The 15,848-nt window shown below is 44.2% G+C and overlaps 1 protein-coding gene and 1 non-coding gene across 2 annotated transcripts; both read left to right on the top strand.

Moving 5' to 3' along the window:
• Positions 1-1,259: 1,259 nt before the first annotated feature.
• Positions 1,260-13,415, top strand: LOC114763564 (gamma-aminobutyric acid receptor subunit rho-1-like). The gene is made up of 10 exons (XM_028953323.1): positions 1,260-1,511; positions 3,633-3,683; positions 4,831-4,937; positions 6,556-6,623; positions 7,024-7,247; positions 8,431-8,513; positions 8,929-9,069; positions 9,159-9,311; positions 10,492-10,688; positions 12,479-13,415. Exons 1-10 carry the CDS (start codon positions 1,402-1,404, stop codon positions 12,773-12,775), a joined length of 1,431 nt encoding a protein of 476 aa, XP_028809156.1. The 5' UTR covers positions 1,260-1,401; the 3' UTR covers positions 12,776-13,415.
• On the top strand, positions 11,017-11,180 carry LOC114763906 (U1 spliceosomal RNA). Its single transcript, XR_003742403.1, has one exon. It is a non-coding gene; the product is annotated as a U1 spliceosomal RNA (small nuclear RNA).
• Positions 13,416-15,848: the final 2,433 nt, after the last annotated feature.

The following is a 15,848-nucleotide window of genomic DNA, read 5'->3' as shown; positions in this document are numbered from 1 at the left end:
TCAGTCCTTAGTAATCTCACGACTGGACTACTGCAACTCCCTTCTAGCTGGTCTACCACTATGTACCATCCGACCTCTTCAACTCATACAAAATGCAGCAGCACGACTGATCTTCAACCTTCCCAAATTCTCCCACACCGCCCCTCTGCTACGTTCCCTCCACCGGCTCCCAGTAGCTGCACGCATCAGGTTCAAAATACTGATGCTGGCCAACAAAGCCAAACATGGAGTAGCACCATCCTACCTCACAGCCCTTATTACACCTTGCACTGCACCTCATATACTCCGAGCCTCCAGTACTGCTCGCCTGGTCCCTCCATCTCTGAAGGTAAAACATTTACATTTACATTTACGGCATTTATCAGACGCCCTTATCCAGAGCGACTTACAATCAGTAGTTACAGGGACAGTCCCCCCCGGAGCAACTCAGGGTTAAGTGTCTTGCTCAGGGACACAATGGTAGTAAGTGGGATTTGAACCCGGGTCTTCTGGTTCATAGGCGAGTGTGTTACCCACTAGGCTACTAGGAAGACGCTCATCTAGACTCTTCTCCCTCTTGGCCCCTCGGTGGTGGAATGAACTTCCCCTCGAGGTCAGAACAGCTCAGTCACTGAGCACCTTCAAACGACAGCTCAAGACCTTCCTCTTTAAAGAATATTTAGATTAAATTGTAATTTTCTTGTTGTCGAACTTTGTGTACAGAATCTACAACAGAGTGAATAAAATAGATGTATTCATAGTTGGGGTCCTAGTGAACCGGAATTGATCTCTTCATCGATGGTAACTTGAAAGCACGTTGTAAGTCGCTCTGGATAAGGGCGTCTGCCAAATGCCGTAAATGTAAATGTAAATGTAAATAATAACGCTAATTTTTTTAAAAAAGGGGGGGGTTGCCAGATCGAGCGGTATTCTGTAAAATACGTTTTAGGGAAATCTCTTGTCGAGTGTCAACACCAAGGAACCGAAATCCTATTTCCCTTCACCGTGGTGCGCAGCTGGGGAGGGGTTCGTTCTTATCGGTCTTGGCAGTGGCTGATTGAGAGTGTTTTGAGCTTGAAACGGACAGAGATCTGGCAACGCCGTTCACGCCCACAGAGCGCAACTCAATGCATAATTCATACAGGAGTCTTTTTTTCTGAAGAAAAACACAATCAACACAACACAACACAAAAACACAATGCTTAAAATGCCAAGAATGAAGGTGGTGGTGAATAAAACTGCCACCCACCACAGGAGGGATGGGGAGAGAGAGAGAGAGAGAGAGAGAGAGAGTGAGGGAGAATGGTAATCTGACTTTAGGATTTATGGAGTGTGAACAGCACCACTTGGTCGCTCCAGTGTGCGCGTCTCCCTTGTCGTGGACCATGTCCAGGGGTGGAGCGCAACTCTGAGCTCGGCACCATGTGGACGGCCGCGCTGATGCTGATGCTGATGCTGATGATGCTGCCCGGCGCCTCCTGCACCGTCGCCCGGTCCCGGGGACGCAAGCTGCAGACCTACACCCAGATCCGGTAAATCCTCCACCCTTCTTACACCCTTCCCTGCCACTCCAGTCCAGCAATTCATATTAATAATCACCTGACTTTTTGTAGAATATAATAAGAGCGTATAATAAGGGTATATAATAAGGGGTATGTTGATGTGTGTTGTTATTGTCATGATGCAACGTAATCTCTCTCTTTTTTAATGGATTAAACCATAGAATGCATCGGCATTGCATCACTTCAAATAAAAAAAAAAAACACACATTTTGATTCCACCTGTGAATTTTTTCTATTACTATTGTTTCAGCGCATGTTTAGGCAGCGGTGCATGGCCAGGATTACATAATACTTAATTTGAGATTAGAGGTGTTCTGTGATGTGCCATTTGCTTTATTGTTACTGGCATCACTTGGGCGTGAAAAGTGCCCCATATTTCTAGGTGAGAATGGATTCATTAGTAAGCAGGCCATGCAGATATGAACTTTTATGCCTATATTATGTGAGTCGAATATTCTTTCCTTCTTGTCTAATCACCAGTTCTTCTTTACCGACATCCTCACAGTTGAGGAAGGGTCTTCAAACGAACCTTGCATCGCTCCCATCACCTTCATGCCCATCATGTCACCCCTGTACAGTTGCATTCATCACTGATGGAACCAACGTCAGGACGTTTAGCCGCCCGCCACGGTTCATCTCCGGGCCTTTGTCACAGATAATTACCTCAATTCTCCAAGGCCGCTTTCGAGCTGCCAGTGCTGCTTTCAGCAGTGGCTGTCCGCTCTGTCCACCTCCCTCCGCTGGCCGGGATTCTACACAAGTCATCACTGTCCAACCATACTTTTACCTGAACACGTTCTAGTTCTACGCCAGATGCTGTATTTCTGTGGCATGGTGAGCTTCTGATTAGATGACCAGGACTTTCATCCCGTTTTGATCGTTGAACCATCCTAATTTTTATACCATTTTACTACACTATTATTACTGTGTATGTATTATTAGCATATTACTGAATAGTGCCATAGTTCAGATTAGGAATTTTGAAGAAGCATGTTGTGGAATATGGCGTTCTTTAGATCGAAGTAGAGTTTTATAAATGTAATTCCGTTTTTTGATGTTTTAGAGTCACCTAATGTTTTCCAGCAGCAGGGCTGCATTGATCCCAAACCCATTAACCTATTAACCAATAAGTGAAAAATGGACGCGCTGGCGCTCTTCCCGGGAAAGACAATTAAATGGAGTTTGGGACAAGGTGTGCACCACATGTTCAGTCCGGAAAAAGGCAGGGGAAAAAAAATTGGGGTTTATGGTTAATCTGGTGCCCCGTTCGAATGGTGGTCTTATTGGTAAATGGCGGCCGTGCCTGATTAACTTGTTTGGCGAGGCTCAGTTGGTGACGTCACCTCAGGTGTCCTGCCCTGCGCCGCCGGATTTGAGCTGCCCTTTGACCTCGTTCCATGCCCCCTACCTGCAGGATACCCACACTAATTGTTGGTGACCTTGCCGGCTGAAGCAGGAATTGGCATGGTTCCTTCATGAGACAACTCTGGTGGAATTCAGGTCTTGGGTCGTCACCACAACGATTCCATTTTTGGCTAAATCTTTGTATGAATAATTAATGACAGACCCACTGACATGCAAATCAACGATCAAACCAATTACAGGATTTGAAAACATTTTCATTTTCACGATAATAGTAATTCCAGATTAGAAAAAGGGATTAACCTGTTTCATAAAAAAAGAAGGAAACTGGCAATATGGCAGCCAGATTTGAATCCATTAGGTCATGAAAAATCTGTCTGGAAGCCTCCTGGCCACCGCTGGTCTCGCTAAAAGCTTTTCTCTGACAGTCTGCCAAGTCACATTAAAGGATCTGGGCCTGGTTGACACAAGAACTGTGTGACTGTGGACGTGACCTGTGGGCCATCAGTGTTGGCCAGCAGCAGCAGTGGTGACGTCGATTAGTGTCCAAATAAAAACATTCTGTCAGGATGTGCAGCATAATGGGATTTTTGTCAAAAACCTTTCCATAGTTTGATCATTTAAAAGCTCCTTCACCTTTGAATTTTTTTTTTTTAAAGGTTCTCATCTTGAGAATTATAGAAAAGTGATTTCACTGAACAATTCTGAAACTTTACTCTTTTTTTTCAGGTCTAAAAGAGAGACCATCCAGCAGGAAGGGAAAGGGCACAAAGTTGGCAGGTGAGCACAGACAGGTGGATTCGGAGAGAACTATCATCGGTGGGTCCCATCATGGGATGAAAACAGCCACAACTTTGTATAAAAATTGGGTTGTAGGGTGCTAGTAGACTAGTGGGTAACACACTCGCCTATAAAATATCTGTACATTCGTGTTTGGCAGATTTAATGCAGTTTTGTTGGTATTTAAAATATAAACACCAAGATGACTGATCCATTTGGAATTTCAACCGGACTGAAATATGGACAAATTGTGTTTAATAACCACCACCACGCGCTCATTAAACGTACATCTCACAAAAAAAAAAAAACGATTTTGGGATTATATCTCTCCATTTATAGTACAGGCCAAAACTTTGGACACACCTCCACATTCAATGTGTTTTCTTTATTTTCATGATGTCGTGGAAGTTGTTTCCATCACCGAGCGTCTGAGGAGTCACAATGAGAAACAGAAACGACTTTTTTGCAGGCTTAGGATGAGAAGTACATAAAAGAAACACTTTTCTTTTACATTAAAACACTTTGATTTAACATTTCCCTCACACATGACCATTTAAGTTGGTAGATTCTCACTGAAGGCATGAATGAACACATGTGGAGTTCTGTACTTAACAAAAAGTGGAGACCTGACCTCCACAGTCACCGGACCTGAACCCAATCCAGATGGTTTGGGGTGAGCTGGACCAACAAGTACTAAACACCTCTGGGAACTCCTTCAAGACTGTTGGAGAAGCATTTCAGGTGACGACCTCTTGAAGCTCATCGAGAGAATGCCAAGAGTGTACAAAGCAGTAATCAGAGCAAAGAAACTAGAATATAAAACATGTTTTCACTTATTTCAGTACATAACTCCACATGTGTTCATTCATAGTTTTGATGCCTTCAGTGAGAATCTACCAATGTAAATGGTCATGAAGATAAAGAAAACACATTGAATGAGAAGGTGTGTCCAAAATTTTGGCCTGTACAGTACATGTATATGATGTTCTTGGCCAGTTGGTTTTATTTTGTTAATAGTCCATGTTCAGTCAATGTTTAAGTGCGCTACTTTAAAATTAGTTTTTATGCAGCATGGACCATCAAATATCATGTCTGCACATCTCTAACTGCCAGCATGTAAGTGTCTGGAATTTTTAAATTTGTGCAGACCCATTCTAAAAAGGAGTCCCGACTTGACCAAGTCCTCATCGACCAAGTCTGAACAGCTCCTCCGGATAGACGACCACGACTTCACCATGAGGCCAGGCTTTGGAGGTGAGACCTGCTCTGGCGCTTTTCATAATTTCATAAGTCTCCGGATCAGTGGATTTGCACTGTGACATAAGTAAAGGTCCGACACCGCTGGGATCCCGGGGTCCTTTGTGTGACTTAGAGAACATGTGGATATCCTATGTCGGGCTCTGGGTAGGTGACGCAACTGCGATGGGATTATTGTTTGTTGGAGCAGGCGAATAATTACAAACTGGTGCCAGTGTGGGGCTCAGAGTAGCGATAACCTCTGCTTGGCTGCTCTAATCTTCAGCATCCTTGGGATCGAGAGTCTGGCAGATGTTTACGAATATGGACATTTCCGGTTGTGGGCTGTTCTAACTTAATATCTTTTTAAGATTGCAAACACATGTCTCTTCATACTATGACAATTTATCTTAATATGTTGGACGCTGAAAATGCAAATTAACCACCTACCACCATCATAAGGTTAAACTGAAGAAAATCTGTATGCAAAGCATACAAATTATGTGAATTTATTTTGTTTGTTTTCCGTGGCAATGGTATGGGGATTTATTCGAGGCTTTGTACCGTGAAGGATTATGGGATGCACTGCAGATCTTTATGATATGGAGGATTACAGAGAAATGTGACATGCTGTCAGGCTGTGACTGAATGCACTGGTACGCCCAAATATTAGAGCACAGCAAAAGCCCCTGGCCAGAATCCGCTGGAAACAGCCTCCTTATGTAATATAATTAATGAAAAGACAATGAAAATATATTAGAGCAGCAAAATGAAGAAATAGTCATTAGTCAAATTCAAGTAAACTTTGCTGTCATCTCTCCTATATACAGTACAGGTATATAAAGAGACAATGCGACGTTGCTGCAGGATCCAAACACACAATTTAGCATGAGGGAGACAGCAGTAGGTAAAGAAAAGGGTGCTTTTACATAGATGAATAGGAGAAATCCAGTGCCTATATGAGGTATTTTACCTCATATAGGGGGTCGTGGTGACCTAGCGGTTAAGGAAACAGGCCTGTAATCAGAAGTTCGAACTCCGATGAATGCTTTTATGTAGATTAATAAATGAATAGATGAGAAATGAGAATAGATCAGAGGGTGATGGTTAAAAGCAGAGGACACATTTCATTGTGTCACCGTGTGCTGTGCTGCCGTGTTTCACAATGACAATCACTTAACTTTAACGAACAGTAAAAAAAAAAAAACGATTTCACGACACAGATATGCGCAATGTAATTTGGTTCTATTACCTTTTCAAATTAAACAACCAAAACAAAAAAGCTTTTTAACTATATTGCATTTTCCACCAGTAGCAGTAAAAATCACAAAAAGATGCCAAAACATCTTATTAAATTTTTTTGCGTGAATCCAGAGAGCAGGAAAACTTTTAAAATATTCTGAAAAATTTAAGGCAGCCTGGTGCAAAGTTCTCTCAACACAACTACATGGGCATGAAATTGAGAAATTAAAAAAATGCTTTGCAGCAGGTTGCCTTAAATCTTTATGTTTCCCCAACGTTTTGTGTTTTTTTTTTTTTTACAGTGTTTGTGTTTGTCAAGTTGAAATTGTATTGAATGAAGGCAGATGTGAAATATGAATCGGCTTTGCTGACATGAAAACTCTGAACGTTGCAGGACCCGCCATCCCCGTGGGAGTGGACGTCCAAGTCGAGAGTCTGGACACCATTTCGGAAGTCGACATGGTACATCTGTATGCACTGATAATGTGTCCCCAAATTACCAACGAGCTAAAAATGAGTCACCGTCACAAAATCAAGGAAGATGTGGAACAATCCTATTACAAAAAAAAAAAATTACCCCAAAATTGCTTGGCGGCTTTTCATTATGGATAAATGGATCACAATTCACATCTACTGCAGATAAAAATCTCTTTGATGGAAGACTTTGAAGGATAATTGAAAAGAGGAAATCAATTAACTTTCCTGCCATGGCTGGACCCTCATGAAACATCTAGAGAACCAGCAGATGAAAAAAAGGGGTATAATCTCGATCTGGGGGGGGGGTTCAAATGCATGCAGTTGAGATGGGGCTGTGCACTTTGATATCAGGCGATGTTTCTGAAGTGCTCCTCACCCCCTGCAGGACTTCACCATGACCCTGTACCTGCGACACTACTGGAAGGACGAGCGCCTGTCCTTCCCCAGCAACAACAACCAGAGCATGACCTTCGATGGGCGCCTGGTGAAGAAGATCTGGGTGCCGGACATGTTCTTCGTCCATTCCAAGAGGTCCTTCACCCACGACACCACCACGGACAATGTCATGCTGAGGGTCTACCCTGACGGCAAAGTGCTCTACAGCCTGAGGTAGGGCTCCTGAGGCGCTGTTTTTTAATCCCCTGGAATTGTGTAACGCCAACTCAATGGACGCCAGCTCAAATACCCTTCCAACCAACGGGCAACAAGATAAGCAACAATGGCTGCCAAATCGACCGAAATCGGTTGGAAGAGTCATTTCCTGTAGATTAAAACAACAACCAGGCAAAGGGAGCACGTGGTGAGCCTTTGCATCACCCATTAAAGCATGAAACATTTTGCATTTTTGAAGGGATCTGCTGGGCAGCTCTTCAGTAAAAAGCTTGAGTGTATTTAAAAAACAATGAGTGGTTTCGTTCACCGATCTCCGACCAAGTCAAGCTTTTTCAGTGGTCACCAAGCAGGACGGAGAGAACAATCCCATCATAACCCCCCCTGTAATCCCAGTCTTGGTGTGGATTATTGTTTTTTTTTTTATTGTCCAGATGTGTGGCTGTGCAGGATGAAGGATGGAGTCCACGTGGAACGTGGCCCGGTGTGGATGGAGGCTGGCTGGGGTTAATCTCCCGGCGCTGGAGACCCGCCACGCCGGGGGGGGTGTATACATTGGACTCAGAGAGATTTCTAGGGTTTCTATCCTGTCTGTCAGGAACCTTCTAATGTCCAGGAATGAGAGTAGGCCGCAATGGTCCAGAATTATTTATATGGAGCAATGTTCTGAATCAATTTTGAACAATTGGATTTAACAACAGTGTGAAAATTTTTTCAGAATCACTTCTGAACACTAATGGATTATTATAACAGTATAAAAACGATATCTGATGCCAGATCAGCCCCATTTGCTTTCAAGTGGAAGAGTTCATGCAAATTATGGTGGTAGTAGCCTAGTGGGTAACACACTCGCCTATGAACCAGAAGACCCAGGTTCAAATCCCACTTACTACCATCGTGTCCCAGAGCAAGACACTTAACCTTGAGTTAAGAGGACTGTCTCTGTAACTACTGATTGTAAGTTGCTCTGGATAAGGGCGTCTGATAAATGCTGTAAATGCGTACACGTAAATGTAAATGAACAAATTCATAGATACAATTTTGGACCAATGCAACGTCACCCAGTTTGAGGTAAAAAAAAAAAACTCTCTAATATCGATCAAATCAGCCAACCAGAAATTCATTGATAAATGACTGAATATTTAAAAAAGTAAGTGAATTCGTCCAATTTTTGTTTTGCTAGGGTGACAGTCACAGCGATGTGTAACATGGATCTGAGTCGGTTTCCCCTCGACACACAGACGTGCTCGCTGGAAATTGAGAGCTGTGAGTTTTCACATGTAATCTATAAATGAATACATTTTATTCCTTATATTTATATTTATTCATCAGCACCTTCTTTTGTATTGATTCTGTTATTAATCATAGATTTTTTCATAGATGAAAATAAACACCCTTAAATGTAATCTTTTTGTGACGCTAGGTCTTAAGAGACCCAATTTTATATTTCATAAGTTTGAAAAGCCTACAAAAATATACATTTACTCACCGTTACAGGTCAGTTTTTTACTTAAGTAAATAGGTTAAAAGTTACTGTGACATAATGTGACACGTGATCCGATTTAAAACGTGATATTTTTGAGGCTAAAAAATTAAACAGGAACGGAATCTACCATAAAATATTGAAACAAACGTGCCAATTGGGTTCTGCCAATCTAATTACTCTCCGTGTTCATTTCAGATGCATACACAGACGATGACCTGATGCTGTACTGGAAGAAAGGCAATGATTCGCTCAAAACAGACGAGAGGATCTCTCTTTCTCAGTTCCGCATCCAGAAGTTCCACACCACCACAAAGTTAGCCTTCTACAGCAGCACGGGTACAGGCTAACGTCTTCATGTCGCAGGTAGCTTTTTGTAACATGCCCACATTTTCTTGTCTGAAAACATTTTTTTTTTCTTCTCCCAGGTTGGTACAACCGCCTGTACATCACCTTCACCCTCCGGCGCCACATTTTCTTCTTCCTGCTCCAGACCTACTTCCCGGCCACGCTGATGGTCATGCTGTCCTGGGTGTCCTTCTGGATCGACAGGCGGGCCGTTCCAGCCCGGGTTCCTTTAGGCAAGTTGGGGCGGCCTTTTCAGTTTCTGATGTTGGTCGAACGCCAGGACCCTTCGATCAGGGCGGTTGGCGGTAATTTGCACCGAGAGGGACACCGTGCCACTGGAATATGAAGGCACGGCAGGTGACCTAAGCGTGACCAGAATACTGAACACAGTCAAAAAGCCCTGGAGATATTGGTGACATTGCCTTTCGCGGTGGCCTGCTGCACGCACGCATAAGGCACTCTGGGAAATGTGCAAAATGACTGCTAAAGCGATAATAAAAATAGCAAAGCGTGAGCATCCACTGTTCCTGACCTATGTTCTCCAAGCACATGGTGTTCTGGGCCGGTGCTGAAATAGGTTCTAGTCCAAATGTGTTCTGTGCAACATCTGCTTAGTACATTGAACATTTACAAAAATGTTCATTTACATCATATAACGAGTTCTTGTTTGGGTGGAATTCTGTTTTGTGGTCAGAATTCTGTATATATATTGAACATTTTGGGGTGGTTTTGTACAGTTCCAGTTGTCTTTATTAGGTTTCTTAAAGGTCCCCTGACCTTTTATATCGATCTTGTTGCAAAATTCCAGCCACTTTGATCCAGTATATGTATATACTGGATGAGATTTCCCAGGATGCACCATTTCTGTGCCTGTAGCTTTAAATGCTAATGAGGAGGAGAAAGGCGGGACGAGGAGGAGAGCGGCCTATAGAAGTTGAAATGACGTCATCAACACCATTCACCAACGACAATGCTTGGCGCAGACAGGAAGTCGTGTCGACGTTCTTCCAGAAAAATAAAATTAACCTGCTGGATCTTCAGAGTCTCGCATAACGGAACAAAAAAAATACATTTGTTCTCATTTTTACATCTAATCACTGAGCGACTGCAATGCTTTGCACGTTTGGAAGCCATGACGATCGGTGGAGATAATGTTTTAGGGGAGGGGCTGGAATTTCTCTGGGTGGAAAAAACATAAGAAACGGGAGGTAACCTTTCCACTTATGACGTCATAAGGGGGCAAATTCCAGTGCTGACCGTCCGAGCTGCCGCTCTCTGAACGGTGAAGCAGAATGACCAAAGCTCTCTTTACACCTATTGCCATTTCTAGCTACTGCAGGACCATGTCACAATGTCCCATTTTCATGATAGGGGACCTAAATTGAAATGCGGCGCGTTTGTCCCCCACACCAGGCATCACCACGGTGCTGACCATGTCCACCATCATCACGGGCGTGAACGCCTCCATGCCGCGGGTCTCCTACATCAAGGCGGTGGACATCTACCTGTGGGTCAGCTTCGTGTTCGTGTTCCTGTCGGTGATCGAGTACGCGGCCGTCAACTACCTGTCGACGGTGCAGGAGCGGAAAGAGAGGAAGCTGCGGGAGAGGGTAAGAACTGGAACAATAAAAATACACGCAGAGGTGGACATTTCAGGATAAAAGAGTAAAAATCCGGGACATCTGCTTTCGTAGCTAGTCGGATGAAATAAAATCTTCATCATTGTTGTTCCTTCAGCTAATGAATCGTCTAGATCAGGGTTTTTCAAGTCGGGCCTTCTGGATCACTACAAATTCAACATCATTTCTCCATTTCCCAGGCCTGTCCAACAATTTAGCAGCAACTAACGCAAATCTAGCCAATCGGCGCAAATTATTTGCGTTTTGCACATTCACAGCCACTTTGTGACAGTTTTGCGTCACTGAAACGTAATCAGTTTTACTTCCGTGTCAGGGGAGATACTGTGATCAAGAAGGCGGTTCACCCAGGGCAAGGCTCGGCCATTGCACTTCGGCTATGCTGACCCCTGCAAATTCCCCAAATGTGGGAATATCGACTGCATAATTTCTGGTAGTGGGGGACTGCGTTCGCACTCTCCCCTGATTATTTGGGGCGGTGGTGGCCCTAACAGTTAAGGAAGCGGCCCCGTAATCAGACCGTTGCCGGTTCGGATCCCGATCCGCCAAGGTGCCAATGAGGTGCCACTGAGCAAAGCAGCGTCCCCACACACTGCTCACTCAGGGTGATGGGTTAAATGCAGAGGACAAATTTCACTGTGTGCACCGTGTGCTGTGCTGCTGTGTATCACACGTGACAATCACTTCACTTCACTGAGGTGCCACTGAGCAAAGCACCGTCCCCACACACTGCTCCCCTGGCGCCTGTCATGGCTGCCCACTCTTCAGGATTGACAAGAGAGTCTTGTGGTTAACGGTGTCAAATGCAGCAGATAGGTCAAGGAGAATAAGAACTGATGACAGTTTTGCCAATCTGGCTGCATGTAGCTTCTCGGTAACCGCCAAAAGGGCAGTCTCGGTGGAATGAGCTGTTCTGAAGCCAGACTGATTAGGATCCAGGAGGTTGTTCTGTGATAGATAGCTGGAGTGATAGCTGGTTGTAGACACAGCGCTCAAGGATTTTGTTAAATGCAGAGGACAAATTTCACTGTGTGCACTGTGTGCTGTGACAATCACTTCACTTAAAAAAAAACAACAGTTCCCAAGTGTTCTGCATATTGTTGCGTGTCCCTTTTCCTTATAATGGCTGCTAATGGCGGCTAAGAGACGATATTCACTGGGCTTACCGGGCGGCTCTAAGAGCGTACTGACGCTGCTATGATGTCATATGGATGCCAACGCCAACGTCACTGTTTCGGAACGCATGCAACGTTGTGGAGGAACAAGTTGTCAACTGAAAAACTGTTTCTACCACAAAAAGCACTTGCGGAGAGTTGCAGATATGCACGACCAGCCAAGTCTCACTTATTTCAGCAGTTTTACATCAAGATTCAAGATTCATGTAGGATGCTTGTAAGTGGATATGTTGGATATTTCTAACAGGTCACACAAAAGTGAAGTGATTGTCACTTGTGATACACAGCAGCACAGCACACGGTGCACACAGTGAAATTTGTCCTCTGCATTTAACCCATCATCCTTGGTGAGCAGTGGGCGGCCACCCGGGGAGCAGTGTGTGGGGATGGTGCTTTGCTCAGTGGGACCTTGGCGGATCAGGATTCGAACCGGCAACCTTCTGATTACGGGGCTGCTTCCTTAACTGCTAGGTCACTGCACTACCCCACAAGACAAGACAAACATGTGCGAGAGGTCAAAGGTCGACATGGCAGAATCGCAGTTGATGTAAAGGAGGGGGGTGAATAATCATGAACGTGTCGCCGCAGCTTCCCTGCACCTGCGGCCTGACCCACCCAGACGACATGATGATGAGCAACAGCTACAGCGACATGGACGTCAACACCACGGGCAACTACGGCCTCGGCGAGGAGAGCGGGGACAAGCGGGAGCGCATCCTGGTGCAGTTGGCGCTGGGGGAGCAGCGGGGTGGCGGCCGGTCGCGCAGCCCCCGCGCCTACAGCAGCATCTGGATTGACACCCACACCATAGACAAGTACTCGCGGGTCATCTTCCCCGGGTCCTACGCCCTCTTCAACGTCATCTACTGGTCCATTTACTTGTAGCGGCTGCGGTGACCCTCTGCGGTGACCATACGCCGACTCATCATAATGAAAGAACCTGGACTGTTCGTCTCGTCAGGTCAGGGAGTGGCGCCGTGTGGGTCACTCCGATCAAAGCACACAGGGACCTGATGTTATGCAATTTGTTACCAAACCACACGACACTTTCAGGTTCCATCTGTCGTGCAGTAAACGGGAGAAAGTGCCGCAGCGGTACCGCCCGCAGCGAGAGGAATGCATGATTACAAACACACACACACAAAAAGGATTTCCACCATCTGGCTTCTTTGTGGCCGAGGGGCACGGATCGATTGTCACCTCGTCCGTTTATTCACACTAATTGAAATAGTGGCAACACTTATTATGGTAAAAAATAATTTGTAATTATTGCAATTATTATATAATTGCAAGGTTTTTGTTAAATGGCACAGAGAGACTCCGATCGTGCGATCAGGACGGCTGAACAGAATTGCGGCCCAGCAGAATTTAAAACTGTGCAGCGGTGCCCCCTATAGGTCGGCGGCGCCACACGCACCTTCTTGTGATTCACTTTCTGGAGACAGATGTCGTTTAGATTTACATGAACTGAGATTTTTCACACAAAAAATGGAAAAACGAATAAATAAAACAATTTGTGGTCAAACTGTTTTGCATGAAACTCACGTGACGGAAACCAGTGAAACAATAAAGGTTGCATGTGTTTTTCATTCTTCTGCATTTACACTCCAGCATAGACTCTCCTCCTTCTGCTTGGCATCTCTGAAGTCCTCCTTCACCTGCTGCATCAGCTGTGGGCAGAAGAAGGGCTCTCATCGCCAGGGCCTTTGCTGCCCTACGCGTGTAGAACTGGACTTCTTCTGAACCTGAAAGGGGTTTTGTAGACGTAGAAAGCAGAAAATATAGACTCTAGTTCTCCACGTACGGCGGTTTGAGGAGGACCTAGATTACACACGCCAGATGCTGCTGCGCACTCCTCCGTGTGGTTCAAGGCTTCGGTAACGATGTAGAAGTTGGGATGAATTCCAGGCACCACGAACGACACATTGCCAGAATCCGTGGAGCCTGCTTCGAGAAAAAGGAACATCACGAAATTACCTATATAAACACCGTGTAGGACCATCAAGTTGGCATGGTCTGTCATTCGATGGCTGGGTTTCCATCATAATCTTAATTTCTTAAAGGTCCCCTATCATGAAAATTTGACATTACGAGACTATTATACATTAATATGAGAATAATAGAAATGCTGATAGGTGCAAAGAGTGCTTCGCCGTTCAGAGAGCGGCAGCTCAGGTGGTTGGATCTGAAATATGTCCCCTTATGACATCATACAGGGAAAGGTTACCTCCCGTTTCTCATGCTTTTTCCGGCCAGAGAATTTCCCACCAATTTCTGCACCAAGGCTGAATTTCGGAAAGCGACTTCAGATACAGTATTAGGGGACCAATAAGACCGATATAAAAAAAAAAAAAAAATGATGTCAGGGAACCTTTCATTTAGTCACTTGCAGAGTTGGATTTGCAGATTTTGTTGATGTCTGAATAAAAATATGAATTTTCTTTAACCTTCTGATCCACTTTGTTCCACTACGAACTTCATCCCCAACAATCTTCCATTCTCCTCAACAGCCTCTCCAAGGTGGGATTGCGAAGCAGGTTGGGAAGTTAATTTTTTGCAAACTGGACTTCAACCTTCAAAATAATTAAAGCAACATTGTTTTTTTAATCTCCTGAAATAAATGATTTTATAAAAAATGAATCTTACCCGACAGCCAGTGCCTAGAGATGCAGCTTAGAAGCAGCTCTCAGCCTTGGCTTTGATGGAGGGCAAGTCTTTGCGGGATGGAGTACGCAGGTAATACTCCAGCTCAGAAAAGTCTGGGATGATGTGCGGCTTTACTGATGTGACGGATGACTCCTAGAATAACAAACCTTCCAGAATCTGTAACGCCTCATCTGAAGACGGTAAAAAAAAAAAACAAAAAAAAAAACACTGCTTTTTACCGTGGACTCTCCAGTCTGGCCTCATCTGCTGGTGGAGCGCTGAGACATTGTGAGACCTCACTAGAACGCTGAGGACGAAATGTGACAAACGCTCACATGCACCACCGTCCATCCCCCATTTGCATCCCGTTTGGGACAGTGGTGGCCTAGCGGGCGAGGAAGCAGACTCAGAAGCGTGCCAATTTGCCACTGAGGTCCCACTGACCAAGGTACCGTCATTGCTATTTTTATTTTTGGAGGCCTGATTTAATTTCAGCTTTAGTCAAGTCTTTACGTCCAGTGTACATAAGAAGATAAAAAATGCACCATCACATGCGTGCTTTCCACTAAAGAACCATTTACATTTACACCATTTATAGGACGCCCTTATCCAGAGCGACTTACAATCAGTAGTTACAAGGAGCAACTTAGGGTTTAATGTCTTGCTCAGGGACACAATGGTGTATGTATATATATATATATATATATATATATATATATATATATATATATATATATATATATAAAAAGTATATATTTTACTAATACAGAAGTCTGTATTGAGGAGAGTAGGAGCAGCTTTTTGTCCCCTTACTTCAATATAAAAATAAAATCTCTTTTGAATATTTTTTCTTCATAGGATGTATCTAGTAAAATGGGGCTCAGCAGAAGAGGGGAAAACTAGGCTCATTGTAGAATACACAGCATACATCATACAAGGCCCTGGTGTTACGAAATCCATTGTGCAACAAGGTCGTGGTCGTAAATATTCATGAATCTGGCCGAAACAGCAGCTATGATGAACAGAAAAGAAGATGACTAACGCTTGTTATCTCTCTCCACCTTCCCACGCTGTCAGATGCCCATATGCTGCAGTTCAATCTTAAATCATTTAAAATCATGGTTAGAAAAGTGGTTTAAAGATTAAACCTACAGCATTATACTGTTATCTTGTCTATTTCACTCAAACACGACGCAGGCAGAAAGTCAAATTCCCCCAAACCAATCACACCGAACTGAACGTGGAGCGTTCCTCTAGTCATTTTAGACCTTTAAACACCAATCTAAATAATAATAATAGGAACTGGCCTGGG

The sequence above is a fragment of the Denticeps clupeoides genome, chromosome 14 (assembly GCF_900700375.1).
Source record: "Denticeps clupeoides chromosome 14, fDenClu1.1, whole genome shotgun sequence".
Lineage (NCBI taxonomy): Eukaryota > Metazoa > Chordata > Actinopteri > Clupeiformes > Denticipitidae > Denticeps > Denticeps clupeoides.
This window is presented reverse-complemented; position numbering and strand designations above follow the sequence as displayed.

Excerpts from the sequence above, each read along its gene's own strand:
- LOC114763564 (XM_028953323.1), top strand. The coding sequence starts at position 1,402 with ATGTGGACGGCCGCGCTGATGCTGATGCTGATGCTGATGATGCTGCCC. Across the intron at positions 6,624-7,023 it reads CCATTTCGGAAGTCGACATG|GACTTCACCATGACCCTGTA; the intron begins GTACATCTGTAT and ends CACCCCCTGCAG. Across the intron at positions 8,514-8,928 it reads CTCGCTGGAAATTGAGAGCT|ATGCATACACAGACGATGAC; the intron begins GTGAGTTTTCAC and ends TGTTCATTTCAG.